Source organism: Tachypleus tridentatus, chromosome 4 (genome assembly GCF_004210375.1).
Source record: "Tachypleus tridentatus isolate NWPU-2018 chromosome 4, ASM421037v1, whole genome shotgun sequence".
NCBI lineage: Eukaryota > Metazoa > Arthropoda > Merostomata > Xiphosura > Limulidae > Tachypleus > Tachypleus tridentatus.
The window spans coordinates 23,019,185-23,036,806 of record NC_134828.1 but is presented as its reverse complement, the minus strand read 5'-3'; the positions used below and the strand labels follow the sequence as shown (position 1 = coordinate 23,036,806).

The 17,622-nt window shown below is 37.4% G+C and overlaps 1 protein-coding gene across 40 annotated transcripts in view; it reads left to right on the top strand.

Moving 5' to 3' along the window:
- The window catches only part of LOC143248665 (single-stranded DNA-binding protein 3-like), a 232,682-nt gene that overhangs the window by 167,576 nt on the left and 47,484 nt on the right, over positions 1-17,622 (top strand). For all 40 annotated transcript variants that reach the window (XM_076497251.1, XM_076497229.1, XM_076497236.1 and 37 more), the window contains one exon: positions 13,909-13,980. In XM_076497251.1, the coding sequence (XP_076353366.1) occupies positions 13,909-13,980 (72 nt within the window). The remainder of the gene's footprint in view (positions 1-13,908; positions 13,981-17,622) is intronic.

The window sequence follows — 17,622 nt, the reverse complement described above, 5'->3', positions numbered from 1 at the left end:
AATGTGAACACAGGAGATTAGGGTCGTATCCTGTTGGCCACCATCATCCAACAAGAATGAGTTATTCAGTATTCAGAGCGTAGGCTTGAGTGTAGGCAACTTTCTATTAGCTTTTATGGAAGTTTAATCAAGAACTCTTATTGGTTAATTTTTTTAATGCCGAGAGATTAATCACAAAAAAGTATTTTTATACAGTTTGCGTAAAAAAAAATGTGTAAAAACATATTCAGTGAATTACTTTGTATAATAAAATATGTCTGAACTTGAAGGCATAAACTGTGGTTAAGTGTGTCTCGCAACAAAATTTTAGAAATTTTACAGCCTAACAGGGCGCGGCATGGCCATGTGGGTTAAGGCGTTCGACTCGTAATCTGAGGGTCGCGGGTTCGAATCCTTGTCACACCAAACATGCTCGCCCTTTCAGCCGTGTGGACGTTATAAGTTACGGTCAATCCCACTATTCGTTGGTAAAAGAATAGCCCAAAAGTTGGCGGTGGGTGGTGATGACTAGCTGTCTTTTCTTTAGTCTTACACTGCTAAATTATGGACGGCTATAGCGCAGATAGCCTTCATGTAGCTTTGCGCGAAATTCAAAACACAATCCAACAAACGAGAGATTTTTTTTTACAGGAGGAAGAGGTCTGGTGTGCCTGACCCTCCTGGGTATAAACATATACCCAAACACCAGAGAGAGAGAGAGAGAGAGAGATTTTTTTATGCCAAAACTAGACACTGTTTAGTACGTTTGCCCGAAGTTTTATGCAGTAGGTAAAGTATTGTAACCCTGATAAGAAATTTACGTAAACAATGGTCGTTAAGTTTGTTGGTGCATTTGTATGCGTATCTGAATGTGTCAGTTAGGCTTCGGTATAAATGTAACGTATAGAGCAAATTAAGTTCTGGTTTCGATTTGCTAAAAGTAAACAAAACTTTATTCTGTTTAATACAGTATAATATCGGACTATCGCACTTTCAGAGTAATTATACTGTTGGAGGGAATTAGGCGAATTTGAAAGGCTTAACATAATATTGTTTACCAAGATGTATACCCAAAACATTTACTGTTTACCCACTGTGTTTTTGTACATGTGTATGGATATATAATATCCAGAACAAGTCTTATTAAAAGTATACACATTGTGTAACCGAAATAAATGAAGTTACCATTTTGTTTGTGCAGTGTGATTTTTTTTTTAAATTAAAGTTCGTTTTGAATTATAAATATTTTCTGTTTGGTCATTGGTTTGTTCTTGCTGTCTTTATCTCGGGCCTTCTTTTTGATGTAACTATTAACTTAATTATTTAAATAATATTTGTATTTACATCGTATTAAATATATAAATATAATATTCATTCTTTACTTAAATTTCTACTTATTACACTTCATATTTACCCATCATTGTGTATCTGGTTGTTTGTGTTGATACACACACACACACACGCGTTTCTGTGTTAATATTTTTGTTTATTATTTTTATTTTTATTTAAAATCAGTTGTTATGCAGTTAACCGTAGCACTTTTTACACTAGTAGATTAGGCTTAAATTTTCTTTAACCCTTAAACAGCGAGAATGTTGTAGAAAACAGTATCAGTTGATGATGGTTTAAGGGTTAATATCTTTGTTATTATGTGATCTAAAATGTTTACATAGTTGGCCGTAGCAGTTTCTACACCAGTAAATTAGGGTTAAAGGTAAATTTTACAGAAAATAAAAGAAAACTTTGCAGTCAAAAGAACTACTCATACTGATTATAATATTTTGCAGGTTCACATTTTTTTTATAAAAAAATATGTGTTAATAAATAAAACATAGCACTTGATGCAGAAAGAGCCCTTTCCGAGCTGCAATCCGAACGTTTTAGATTTTACGTTTGCCGCTAGGAAAAGTACTGTGACGTAATAGTTGCCAAACAAACCGCCAACGCCAGCCGTTGAATGTAAATAAACATGGCAAGTGCATACGGAGAAACAGAGGCGGAGTCTGTTTTGACTTTGTGTTCTGAACAGTGTTGAGTAGCACCATATCAATTCGAACCCAATCTGAACGATCCTAGAACAGTTGCTTTTGACACAGATCTGACAAGTTCTAGTGATGAGGACAGTTCCACGAGCGAGAGTAGCGGAACTGTGAGTGATACTGATAGCGCCCAGGCCGGTTGCGAGTCGGTCATACCTCCAGTGGAAGAATGGTAAGCCTAAGTCATGACAATAAATATGGTCTGTATTATTTCACGTGCAGTTTTAAGCATCTCGAAACCTGCCTGGTGTTTATAAATTATTGGTATCACAGACTGGGTTTTATTTGTTTATAAGAAGTTTCAATGAATTTGGAGAATAATAGCTTGAAGACTAGTTTTTGTAGTTAGTAGCGTGGAAAGTTTGACCACATGTATTGTGGAAGGTCGTTGTATGGATTGTGCATGGGAATTCATGTGGTCTCTACAGAATACAGTATATACGTTGTATGACCTTTCATCAAACCGAAAAGGTAGAACCTAATGGATCGTCTGTTATCCCCGTTGTCTGGCAATAGTTTAAATCCTGCCTGAAGTGAAAAAAAAAAGGAATTAATTGACACCAAGTCGTTGTCGTTGGTTTCTGTTCTTTGCATTTGACTAAATATAATGTCCGTTTTTATTAGTCGTGTGTGACACATTACTTGTACCATCACAATCGAACTTTAATGTATTGTATAAAATAGGCTAACAACTTTGCGGTATTCTACCCTGTGTAGTTAAGAGTAACATGATTAACAGCACCATTCTGTGGAGGTAACAGTGGCATGACTAACAGCACCATTCTGTGTAGTTAAAAGTAACATGATTAACAGCACCATTCTGTGGAGGTAACAGTGGCATGACTAACAGCACCATTCTGTGGAGGTAACAGTGGCATGATTAACAGCACCATTCTGTGGAGGTAACAGTAACATGATTAACAGCACCATTCTATGTAGTTAAGAGTAACATGACTAACAGCACCATTCTGTGGAGGTAACAGTGGCATGACTAACAGCACCATTCTAGGTAACAGACAGTACAGCGGTACTAAAATCAGGGGTTCGATTCCCCTCGGTGGGCTGAGCAGATAGCCCGATGTGGCTTTGCTATAAGAAAAACAAACTCTAGGTAACAGTGGCATGATTAATAGCACCAGAACCAGATGGCCTTTTTGCTCCACTTCATGGTCGTTTGTTCTTACATTATTATTATTACCCCCATTACAGCGGTAAGTTTACGGATTTACAACGCTAATGTCAGGGGTTCGATTCCCCTCGGTGGACTCAGCAGATAGCCAGATGTGGCTTTGCTATAGGAAAACACACGCACTTACATGATTACAGAACCAGATGATCCTTTAACTGTACACCATGGTTGTTTGTTCTTACCAGGTTACTGGACTATATGGTTCTTTAGCTGTACGTCGTGCTCTTTAGTTCATGCATGATTAACAGCGCCAGAACCAGATGATCCTTTAACTTTACACCATGGTTGCTTGTTCTTACCAGATTACTGGACTATATGGTTCTTTAGCTGTACGTCGTGCTCTTTAGTTCATGCATGATTAACAGCACCAGAACCAGATGATCCTTTAACTGTACACCATGGTTGTTTGTTCTTACCAGATTACTGGACTATATGGTCCTTTAGCTGTACGTCATATTTGTTTGTTTGTTATCTTTACTTGCACGTTAATCTGAAAAGAAGTGGGTGCGCTGTAATAGACAAGAGTAGCACAGAATTGACGGTTGATATTGTTGACTAGCCACTTTCCTTAGTCTGCCAGTTAAAAGTATGTACAGATAGCCCGCATGAAACTTTACAAAAAAAAAAAAAAAAGAGATTAAAGCATTTTAATGTGGAGATTTCTTCGTGGTGTGTGATCATAGATCAATATAGTAATCAATTATGTCCTTGGGGAACTGGATTGGCCATTGTCAGGGTTTTATGTTTGTGAGGGCTAAGAATTCTCGTACAGTAGGTGTCTGTGACTTCTTGGCGATAAATTCTGAGAATAAACGAACAGCACATAATCCACTTGTTTGAAAACATTGTATTGAAAATAAATCAAACACATGTACAAATTTTTTCACACCATAGAGTATCACAGTTCTATCCAAAGCTCTAATTAGTTCTTTCTTATTGTGAAAAGTCCACTTAGGCTGATTCAATTAGTTAGAATTCAGTTGACAAGACAAATTATTTTTTTTGCTCCTTTCACAATAGTATCAGTGAAAAAAGCACTTACGCTACCCAGTGTATTACCACAGTTGTATTTTGAACTTCATATAATTGTCTCATTTTAATAAAGTCAATACAGGCGGATTCAGTTACTTTAGAACACCCTTTGACAAGATAAATTATTATTATTATCTCTAATAAACTGTGAAACTCGTTTTAAAATATCCAACATTACGGCCAGTCACTCGCAAGCCATCTAACTTCACGTTTTATAACTTTTTTACTGACTGAAAGTTACTTTTTTCTTCACTTGTGCTCGCTTGATCGCTATTGAGACCTGGAATTTTCTCTCAAGTATGAAGCGCAATGATTTAACAATATTCAGTTAAAGTAACGAGAAAAACTGCCGCAGATTTGAGTAACACAAGATCAATAATAAATAGTAAAGCCTAAACAACAATGTAATTGCAAACATAGCGTATGACTCTTACATAGCTACATAACAAAAATATCGTAACTAAAGCTTTTAAAACTGTTTACAACGCTTAAAAACTAAACGAGTATTAGATATTAAGTCACAAAATAAACTAAATAATAACACTTACCACCAGTTGTATATCTAACACTACGCTCCTTTTCAATAAAAACTAACAATATTTTTTACAAAGACTGTTCTTATTTCTTATACTAAGTCTTGTATAATATACATCAACATTTACTGTTCCCTTTCCAGTCTTTTCTCAGTTAGGTTCTATTGATAGAATCCTTTGTCTTCATCTTGATCTAGTGCTATCTGTGGTCTGCCTTTTGTATACTGTATATCTGTTTGTATACTGACACAGTAATCTTGTACCTCCTCCTTTTTCTTGCCAGTCAGTTATTATCCTATATTGACGTATTTTTACATATCATTTCCACCCAAAGACCTTAAGCATAACAGATTTTTATCTTCAATAATGAAGTCGCCTTCTTCAGAATCTGTTTTTATTACAACCACACATGCCTTGTCTATCTGTACCTCAATCGCTGTACTCATAAGGTCTTCTCTCTCAAAGTACCACCTCTTCAACAAATTGGCGTGGTAAAACTAGATCGTTCTATCTGCTTTCACCTTATAGTGCATTCTGTTGACTACTTCTTTTAAGGCAAAAAGTATTTCTACTGCTGACTTTGTTTGTGGCAGTTGATAGTAGAACTAAGACATTCTGTTCAAAAAACGTCGAAACTTGGCCCTCTTGTTATAGAAGTGTTTCTGAGTGCCTTTGAGTTTGGCTTCGCCAGTAGAATTTCTCTGGTAGGGTCTGGCTAAATACTTCTTTCTGGTCCTGCCACCTGCTAGTACAGCGGTAAGTCTAAGAATTTATAATACTAAAATCAGAGACTCTGTTTCCCTTGATGGGCTCAGAAAATAGCCCGATGTGGCTTTGCTGTAAGAAAACACACACACACGCTATCTTTCTAGTCCTCTGTTTTTGAAGCTTCTTTCCTCTTTGTCTTGTGCTGGACTTTCTCTCAGGCACTGTCCAAACGTTTTTGTAGTGAAGGATCTTTCTCCTGCACTCCCTTCAACTCCCGTCGACCTCCATTCAGGATGTCACTCTTCTAGACTTGGATCTTTCTCCTGCACACCCTTCAACTTCCGTTGACCTCCATTCAGGATGTCACTCTTCTAGACTTGGATCTTTCTCCTGCACACCCTTCAACTTCCGTTGACCTCCATTCAGGATGTCACTCTTCTAGACTTGGATCTTTCTCCTGCACACCCTTCAACTCCCGTCGACCTCCATCCAGGATGTCACTCTTCTAGACTTGGATCTTTCTCCTGCACTCTCTTCAACTCCCGTCGACCTCCATTCAGGTTGTCACTCTTCTAGACTTGGATCTTTCTCCTGCACACCCTTCAACTCCCGTCGACCTACATTCAGGTTGTCACTCTTCTAGACTTGGATCTTTCTCCTGCACTCCCTTCAACTCCCGTCGACCTACATTCAGGATGTCACTCTTCTAGACTTGGATCTTTCTCCTGCACTCCCTTCAACTCCCGTCGACCTACATTCAGGATGTCACTCTTCTAGACTTGGATCTTTCTCCTGCACTCCCTTCAACTCCCATCGACCTACATTCAGGATGTCACTCTTCTAGACTTGGATCTTTCTCCTGCACTCCCTTCAACTCCCGTCGACCTCCATTCAGGATTTCATTTTTCTGGACTTGAGGAGACTTCATCTTGCTTGCTCTTCTTTCCTTGAACTATTTTGGTGCTTTCAGAGACCTCATCAGTTTTCTTTCTGTCTAGTCCTTCCAATTGTCTACTATCTGGTATATTTCCAATCATCAAGTTTTAAATTGACGTCTTCATACATATGGCTTCATGGTCTCCTACATAATATAGGAGTATCCACCTTTGGTTTCACTATGGAGTACTTTCTCACTGACTCATCAATTGGAACACCCAGACTTACCTTTCTTGTCTTCTGGTTATCGGATATTATATTGGTTGTTACTGCTGCGCTACTGGTTGAACTTTCAGTTTCGTTTCTCTGACACATCTTTCGCCTCTTTGTTGGCACCTCTCGATATCCCTAACATGCTCCGATTACTAATGATTTGTATTGATTAATTGGCTAACTTCAGCCGACCATTAGTTGTGCAGTGATCAATTATGGGAATGGCACTTCCTTCTTGTGGCGAATCTGACGTACTTTCTTGATTCTGTTTTTTTCTGGCAGCAGTATCTATGGTGATCCCATTGTCATCTTTCTCTTGGGTCAGCTTGGCAGTCTCAATTTATGCTTTAATTTATTATTTCCAGTCTCTACTCTTTCCTGTTTTTTTCACAATTTGTGGTCTTATTCTATTTCCAGTCTTTATTCCTCTCTTCTCTCTTTAGTTCTTGTTGACAATCTTTCATAGTCTGCTCTTTTTTAACCAAAGACACCTTGTTTTATCCGTTTATTAAAATCTGTTGACATGGTAACATAGCGTAATTGTATTCCATACACTATTTTCTCTACCACGACAGTAGTGCGTATATAGGTCAAATTCTGCTGTCCTTCGCATCTTCTTCTTTCGCCGCTTATCACTGTATAATCTTCGCTGACTTGCCAAAGGTCAGAGTTTTATATATATGAGGACTAATAACTCTTTTTACAGTAAGTGTCTGTAACGTGTTGGTGATAAATCCGAACAATAAATAGACAGCACACAATCCCATTTGTTTCAAAAAATAAAAATAAGTTAAACATATGTACAGATTTGCTTTACACTGTAGGATATAACAGTTGTATCAGAGAATTTGACAACTTTTTAAAACCGTGATTCATAAATTGAATTCATGAACAATCAGTTTTATTTACTTTACTGTTTCATAATGATGCAGAATATTAAACAATGTAATTCCTCAAGGTTTGAAATGACCCAGCATGGTCAGGTGGTTAAGGCACTCGATTTGCAATCTGAGGATCGGGGCTTTGAATCTCCGTTTCATCAAACATGCTCGCCCTTTCAGCCGTGGGGGCGTTATAGTGTGACGGTTAATTCCACTATCCGTTGGTAAAAGAGTAGCCCAAGAGTTGGCAGTGGGTGGTGGTGACTAGCTGTCTTTTCTCTTGTCTTAAACTGCTAAATTAGGGACGGCTAGCGCAGATATCCCTCCCTCGTGTAGCTTTGCGCGAAATTCAAACCAAGATTGGAAATGATTTTTATCTTATTTCAAAAACTGACAAGAAAATATTATTTCTGGTTGGTTTATATTGAAGTTTGCTGTCTATTCTGTTCAAAGCCTGGATGGCACTCGACTCGCAATCTGAAGGTCGTAGGTTCGAATCCCATCCCCGAATATGCTCGCATTATAGAGTAATGGTCATTTCCACTAATCGTTTGTAAATAGCCCAAGAGTTAGCGGTGAGCAGAAGTGTTCAACAACAACAAAAAATCATGTTAGATGAAAATTTTGAATTAAACATGAAATGTGAAACGTCTTAAACAGCAGTAAAACAATAAAAGCAAAATATCAAAACGTTGTACCCGATCCTCCTAAGTCCGGCAAAAAATCTGACCTAAAAATCCGAAACAGTGGATAAGTTTGTTTTTATGTGTTTTGATCAGACGTCTTCTCTCCAGATCGTAGACGGCATGGTTTTACTCACTTTTCTTTGTTTTTTTTTTATGGTTGGCATCATATGGCTGGCCACTGTTTATTGTCCTTCATCTCAAATATTGATATTCTGAGATTCGAATATTTACATGCACAGCAATTGAGATTGGCCTGTTATGTGTAGTCCATTCAAAAAACAGAATGAAGCTGGTAATTATTATTACTGAACATTCACTGAGTTTAATGCCATCTCTGTTGTTGTGTTTAACAACTTATTCCAGGAATCACGTGCACCAAGAAGTTGTTAATTTTATTAACATGTACGGTGGTCTTTCATTGTTCCTAGTAGATTTGGGTTTCAACATAGAGAGCTGAGATTTCTTGGACACTCGTTCCACAAACGCGTCATCTCATATAATAATTCCTTTACGAAATGAAATCTTCTTAGCTTCTTATGACATGTTTGGGATGGAAAGATCCAAAGCTCGAGTTACGATACCCCTGAATCTCAGGGTCAGTTGTATTACATTAAGTGCCTTTTAGGTTAAAATTACAGATTTTCCTATGACATCTTTACCCAAAACAATTTCCATGTAGCAGATGCCGACATTCTAAAAGTTAGAGTTGGATCAGATACAAACTTAATGGGCCGGATCCACTTCCGCTGGTGGTATGATGTTCATGTTCTCTCTATACTGTAGCACATATATGATGCATCAGTGTGTACTTTTGTTTAAAGTTCTTACATATTTCGCGAAAATTTGCCGTAATTGAAAAAGTTAAAAATACAACCACATGTTTATTATGTTGTAACGCTCATAATTTCTTAAAGTTTACCACGCTTAATAAATTGTGGCCGTCAAAAGTATTTAAATGTAGTTTCGTATTTTAGCTAAAGGAATTATTCGTTTCCAGTAATAATGAACTGCTGGTGTTTGGTGTTGACAATAAACATTCCAATAGTTTTACATTGTTTCTGCTACCTGGAACTTGACAGAAAACCAAATATTTGTTCAAGTCAGATTTAGATTAAATTTTCCTTTTAAGAAACAATCCATTGTAAATTGCTGTTAGCACAAAGCACATACGCAGTGTTGTGATTGGTTTATTATTGTTTAGAGACGGCTCAAATTGTATTCAAAACTAGCTGCCGGGAAAACACGTTAAAAGTAGTCAATTTCGTACAGTTTTTGTTTCTGTTTGTGTGGCAGACACATTGACAGATTGCCGTTAAGTTTGACAGATACATGGTGTTTAAGTAGAAAGTGTGCACGTATGTGACGCATCATCAATTTCTAGATCCTACGACATGGTGTGTGTATCTAGCTATTCCATTAGAAGCGAGCAGTCTTCCAGGCTTAGATATTTTTTTTTTCTGTTTTGCTCTTGCAAACAGTTATAAATTGTTATTCGAATGTTATTTAAAAGTAAAGAACCTAAATATCGAAGATAGGTTTCCTAGTGTTCTAGTTTTGTTGTCCTTGTTATGTGTTTGCTAGATTTCGCGCTTACGCACACTATTAGTTGTCAGGATATCTGTACTAGCCGTCTTTAATTTTAAAGTGATGGATTAGAGAGAAGACAGCTGGTCAGAACTACCCTCCACAAACTGTCGAGCTACTGTTGCCAGACCGAAGAATGGAATTGTATTGTCACTCTTATAACGAACCCACGTCCCCAAAGAACTAAACGCGCAAATGCGTCTTTAAATGGTAAAGGGACGTGAACAAAGGAACCTTTACTGCACAGTCCGGTACGCTGATCACTCGTATCTTGTAGTATTTTAACTACATATATATTTCTTATAATCAGACGACGCATTTTACTTAATTCCAGACCTCATTAACTTGCCATTGTTATATAAACCTAAAGTGTCTTGGTGTTAACTCCACTGATATCAACCTCTTTAAATACACCATGCTCTCTCTCTGTATATATCACACGTGGTAATGTTCCAAAGACTTACTAAGAGACTATCAAACTATGGACATATTATTAGGTTTCAACAATAAAATTTGAGGATGAACTCAGCAGAAGAGGCCTATTTGCCCAATAGCAGTGATTTAATACACTATTGTAAATCTGTGCTGATGCAGATAAGGAAAGTGAATGTTTGTTCTGATGTGTTACCACATTTATTAGTGGAGTAGGAATCGCGCTTCGTGTAGTTTTGGTATTAACCATTTCAAATGTAACTGATTCTTATTTCTGTATTACGTCTCTAATTATCACTTCGTCTTTCTTTTCTCGTACAAGCATTGATGACTGGTTAAAAACAAATTAGTAAAAGTGATATCTTGGGTTTACATGACATTTGTATAAAACTTGTACTTCGGGCCTTATAATTATTTTAGATTCGTATACTGAAAAGTCGTGCAACATATATTTTAGTCAAGATCTCAAACGGCTATGCCCTAATCAAAGAGGACTGGAGTACGTGCAGGCAAGGCGTGACAAGACCAACCCTTGTTCTTTGATAGAGTGACAACCAACAACTGATTTTGTCAATCACTCTTCCGCCTCCAGTGATGTGTTCTCCTAAGAAATCTGATGGTGGGAGGCGTGTCTGTGCAGTTACTGTCACCAGCTGTTCAACAAATTATGATTTTTGCTTCGAGACTGCGATGAAAATGTGGAGCTAAAAAAAGACAAGTGTGTTGATAGAGTGAAAGTACAGAACAGGTTGAATATTAAAGGAATTACCGAGTTTGTTATAAAACGTATTGCCTTATATTACAATATATGAAGATGATTTTCTACGCAATTAAAGGAAAATGTTAGTTTCTAGTTAAGCACAAAGTTACACGATGGGATATTTGTGCCGTCCCCATCACGGGTATCGAAACCAAATTTTTGGCGTTATAACTCTTTAAACTTACCGCTGAGCCAATGAGTGGCGTTAAACGAGAGAAGTGCTTAAAGGCTGAATTTAAAAAAAAATCGCATAATTGTAAAGTTACCATTGATGTATGTGGACCACCATTTTGGGCAAAGTGCGTTGAACAACATTCCTAACACAGGTTTTCAAATGGAAATTTTGAACCTATAAAAAACCCTTCATTTTCTTTCACGTTTCGTTTGTTTTTGTTCAAAATAATCCAAAAAAGTTGTAATCGATAAATCAAATAAGATCAATAAATTTTAACTAAATGTAACATTTTTCGCGATAAAAAATTATATCGACATTTTAGATACATTATTCACAATGTTACCACAATTATGCAATATAGATCCATGAGAATATAATGGTTCTGTATCATATCTCACGTCGGGTGATAATTCGTCTTATTCGATATCGGAACATACGCGGTAAAATGTGATAGACACACAGAGTAATAGATATTTTACAGATCGATACATAAATTATCGTTGTTTTTAGTTAAATGTAAGTTGTTGAAACTTTGTAGACGAAAAGCGGAAGACTTTCGAAACGTCGCCCTCTATACATGTGTCTCCACAACAGGAAGTTGCCGTCCATTCTACATGATGTAAATAGTCCTAAATACCTCTCCCATTTTAACATGTATTTAAGGAATGTTGCACAAGCTGGCCACCTTGCACGAGACACTTAATCCTTGTTTTTCTTTTATTGATCCCAAATTTTCTCAATATTATTATTTTTTATTCTTTATTTTATTTTTTATTTTATTGTTACTACTAGTAGTAGTTGCATTTTCTCTATGGAGAAAAGCAACATTAGAAGAAAAAAAGAGAAAAATAAAAAAAATATATATAAAATTAAAATCAAAAAGAAAAATACAGAAAATACATTAAAATAAAAGAGAAATAATTAAAGGAAAAGAAAACCTTTCCTTGTGCGTCCATGCATGGACTGTGCCCTGAAACGGGCCTGAGTACGGTGTTATACTCTGGCCCAAAGCTATAATAAAACAAATCCCTGAAAGACACGCTATCAACGTTCGGGAGGGAGGAAGTGGTCTAATGTATAAATATCCTCCTGGGTATTTAACATCAATACCCAAATACCCACTCAGCGAGACTCGACTCCCCTTGTCCGGTCTATTTGTGTATGTAGTCTACAGGTCATCTTCTCGTGTTAATTGTTGTCACTGTCCTTCCGTACGGTTCCCGGTAGTGTTCTTTTACAAGGGTAAATAAAACCCAAATTAACTAACAAATTTTTATTTCTTGCTTTCTGTTAAGTTCGTATGTCATGCTGTGTTGTAGAGGTCATGATTTTTCTCGTTATTCATGGCATGCGAACGTTTTACTGACGCCACGACAGGGCAAGTTGCAACGTTAAGCTTTCGTTATGTGACGTCATTTAAGTGTCTACTGACTGACCCACTGACAACACACGACTGTATACTGGTTTTTAAATACTGGTTTGTTTTGAATTTCGCGCAAAGCTACGCGAGAGCTATTTGTGCTAGCCGCCCCTAATTTAGTAGTGTAAGACTAGAGGGAAGGCAGCTAGTCGTCACCGCCAACTCTTGGGCTACTCTTTTACCATCGAATAGTGGGATTAACCATAACATTATAACGCCCCTACGGCTGAAAGAGCGAACATGTTTGGTGCGAGGGGACTTTCAGATATAATGTGATAATTATAGTTGCGCCCCTCTTCCACTTTTATACGCCCTTTTTTTGCAACCCTGCCCAATGTTTGCCCACACCTGGATTATGTATGCTATCGGTAATCTACCAATTCTTCAAAAGAAGATGAAATGAAATAAAGCACAATTTTATTTTTAAGTTTGTCTTTAATGTTTTTGGTTTTGTGTTTTACGTGACGTCAGACATCACCACCTCTCTCTCGTTCGCTCTTGTAAAACTGACAAAATAATCACCATTAGCAATAACTGACTAGTAATGACGTCACTATTACTTGTGTGGTGACGTCAAAGTCATTGCAAGGAATAAACAGGTAAGAGAGGGTTAACATAATGTTTTTTTTTTAGGTTAATCGATACTGTACGGTTTTTTTCTTCGCTTTATAGCAAAGCCACGTTGGGCTATCTGTTTTGTCCATCGTGGGAAATCGAACCCCTGACTTTAGCGTTGGAAATCCATATACTTGTATGCTTGACATCTTTACTTTTGAATTAAAAAATAAAATATTGTATTGTCTGACTGTGAAGTATATTAAACGTTTTAATTGGGAATGAAAGGTAACCAGTTATTCATGACGAAACGTTTGTCTTGTTGTAAGCTCTTTAGAAATGCATCGTAACATTTTCTTTTTACAGTGGTACATGCTACGAAACACTGATATTAGGTATATTACATTTTTTAAATACAATCCCTCGGGAATTTTCAGTAGTGTTTGTTGTATTGCAGCCGGCCTAAAGAATTCTGTCATCGGCAATCGATATGGAAAATATTGGAATGCTGTTATTGTGCGTTCTTCTGATTTTTGAAGCAGTGTTTAAAAGTGTTATAAGCCTAATACTAGTGTCTTACGACAAATGTAACTGTAATTATGCTTAGTCAACAGGTGAAAGGCGTACACACCATAACAAATGTAGTTCTTTCATTGTTGTATTGCAAGAAGGTCTTTAACAGTTCATAGTTACAATATATTGTGCATTTCACATATATTTATTATTGTTTTACACATAGCACAGTTTGTATGTTCGTAACTTAGGTTGTACATCTTCTACTTTTAGGTGTTTATGTCACCACGGTATCCAGGTGGGCCAAGGCCAGGGGTTCGGATGGCTCAACAAGTGGACTTTAATGTAAGTAGAGCCCGAGTTTGTGGTTGTTACGGCAGTTAAGAGAAAGACGAACTGTTCTGTCGTAGATAATTCGGGTAATGTATATGTATATGTTTAACGAAGATTGTTTCTATACTGTTAGCTACGTACATATATTTAGAAATAAACTAGTCTAAATATCCTAAGTTGGTGACTTCGTGGGATTATGGCCGAAAATGTCGACAGCAACTGTAACCAACTGATCAATGGAGTTTTCACAATATTTTGCTTTGTTTTATGGCGTTAAATACTCACAATTAGACTGATAAATTAATTACATTACTGATTGGCTTAATTTTGAGATCTGATTTATGTGGGTATCTTGCCTTGAAGTCATTCATAAATAAATTAAAACCTTCTTAATAAAATTGAAAACGTTTTTTAAACAGCATTTTACGAGTTTCTTCTTGTGAGAAAAACAGTATAAAATCAAGTAGAACGACTCAAGTATGCCATTTCTGAATTTCAAACACAGGAAGTCATTTAAGTGTCTTATTTCTAAATTTAAAAATACAGAAAACTGTATGAAAGAAATGACATTTTCCCTGTCTAAACTGAGCCACGGTATGTGGGTTTTCCAGTTGTTATTTGGAAACATTCACTGAAGTTTCAGAATGCATGTGATACATGTACATTCCTTAACACGAACCAATAATAAACATTGAGAATTACAAATATTCATAACATCAGGAAGCCTAAGCTAGTTCTCTTACGTCCAGTCAATGTGGAAACAAAAAGAACGTGACCTTTAAAATCCATCTTCAGTGAGAAAGGACCGTGTTTCTCCTACCTGTGGTGCTCGACAGTGAAGCCTATATATATCGAGTGACCTGTTGTGATACAGCTTTAAGGTCATATTAGATACACGTCATGATAAGAGGGTCGAGACGTATATTTATTTTTTTTTTTTTTCGTGTTTAGGTAAACATTCATTCCATTGACTGAAACGAAACACGTGACCTATGTTCATTATTATCCTTATCAGTGTGGTAAGTAAAGTTTAAATCAGAAGAGAGAATCCAAAGTTTCCACCTTTCACTATATACCACCAGATTTCCTGGGAGCAAACCAGAACATGTTGCAATAAGCCACATTTCACCTGCCATATCAGTCTCAACGTGGCCTTTCGCCCAATAACAGGTTCGTTAGACCCAGCGTGGCTAGGTGGTTAGGGCGCAGGATCGAATCTCCGTCACACCAAACATACTCGCCCTTTCATCCGTGGGGCGTTATATGTTACAGTCAATCCCACTATTCGTTGGTAGATGACCAGCTGTGTCCCTTCTTGTATGACACTTCTAAATTAAGGACGGCTAGCGGAGATGGCTGTTGTGTAGCTTTGCGCGAAAATTAATCTCAAACGTAACAGGTTTATCAGGCCGTAGGTGGACGTAGTTGTGATCTCGGAGATTTTTTATATCATCACTTCTGCTGGACAGCGACTGCTATGGTGAAGTCAGTTAATCAGTCGAATTTTATTATTTTATCAGTTTATGCAAGTCATTTACTAATCAGTTTTTACAGCGAGAATTAATGACACAAAATTATTGATTATTTTGTTTGTTTATTATTATATTTCTGTAATTAATTTTTACTGTCATTCATAAGAACTGGCAAACCAGCAGATTAGGTTTCTAGTTCCCCAGTATCAACGGGAGAAAATTAGTAACTTGAAGAACCTATTAGTGAATGGAGAAGAGAACATGCAATGCATCAACCATTCTAAATGTGCAGCATCTAGAACCAATATATTGCACGAAAGCTCTCGTCGGCACTGAAACAGAAAGATAAATTTGTTTCAATATCAAATCATTTGAACAAACGGAAAATGATAAACTCGCCAATAAACCTTTCAAAAAGCGTATTCTTATTGTAACTACAGGGAAGAAAGATATCTTTATGACATTGTACATCAAAAATAACTTAAATTAGAACCAGGGAAAAAGGAAAGAGAGAGATAACCAGATGGGTGGTTTATTTGGCGCAATGTAAGAGTCAGAACTTATCCTGAAACATGCTCATCAACTTGTAATATGATTCTGACGCGGGCGGGCTCATGTAATAACTTATTCGATATAATTATGTACACACCTACATAATTATTAATAAACATGCCTTACTGTTCTAGTAGGTCCGCGTTACACGATATAACCATATCACTTCCTTCTAGCTTCATGCAGACTATGTGAATGTGAACACTGCTCTCTAGCTTCATGCAGACTACGTATGTGAATGTGAACACTGCTCTCTAGCTTTATGCAGACTATGTGAATGTGAACACACTTCTCTCTAGCTTCATGCAGACCATGGTAATGTGAACACACTGCTCTTTAGCTTCATGCAGACTATGTGAATGTGAACACGCTCTCCAGCTTCATGCAGACTATGTGAATGTGAACACTGCTCTCTAGCTTCATGCAGACTATGTGAATGTGAACACTGCTCTCTAGCTTCATGCAGACTATGTGAATGTGAACACTGCTCTCTAGCTTCATGCAGACTATGTGAATGTGAACACTGCTCTCTAGCTTCATGCAGACTATGTGAATGTGAACACTGCTCTCTAGCTTCATGCAGACTATGTGAATGTGAACACTGCTCTCCAGCTTCATGCAGACTATGTGAATGTTAACACACTTCTCTCTAGCTTCATGCAGACCATGTGAATGTGAACACACTGCTCTCTAGCTTCATGCAGACTATGTGAATGTGAACACTGCTCTCTAGCTTCATGCAGACTATGTGAATGTGAACACACTGCTCTCTAGATTCATGCAGACTATGTGAATGTGAACACACTGCTCTCTAGCTTCATGCAGACTATGTGAATGTGAACACACTGCTCTCTAGCTTCATGCAGACTATGTGAATGTGAACACTGCTCTCTAGCTTCATGCAGACTATGTGAATGTGAACACTGCTCTCTAGCTTCATGCAGACTATGTGAATGTTAACACACTGCTCTCTAGCTTCATGCAGACTATGTGAATGTGAACACTGCTCTCTAGCTTCATGCAGACTATGTGAATGTGAACACTGCTCTCTAGCTTCATGCAGACTACGTATGTGAATGTGAACACTGCTCTCTAGCTTCATGCAGACTACGTATGTGAATGTGAACACACTTCTCTCTAGCTTCATGCAGACTATGTGAATGTGAACACTGCTCTCTAGCTTCATGCAGACTATGTGAATGTGAACACTGCTCTCTAGCTTCATGCAGACTATGTGAATGTGAACACTGCTCTCTAGCTTCATGCAGACTATGTGAATGTGAACACTGCTCTGTAGCTTCATGCAGACTATGTGAATGTGAACACTGCTCTCTTGCTTCATGCAGACTATGTGAATGTGAACACTGCTCTGTAGCTTCATGCAGACCATGTGAATGTGAACACTGCTCTCTAGCTTCATGCAGACCATGTGAATGTGAACACTGCTCTGTAGCTTTATGCAGACCATGTGAATGTGAACACTGATCTCTAGCTTCATGCAGACTATGTGAATGTGAACACTGCCCTCTAGCTTCATGCAGACTATGTGAATGTTAACACACTTCTCTCTAGCTTCATGCAGACTATGTGAATGTGAACACTGCTCTCTAGCTTCATGCAGACTATGTGA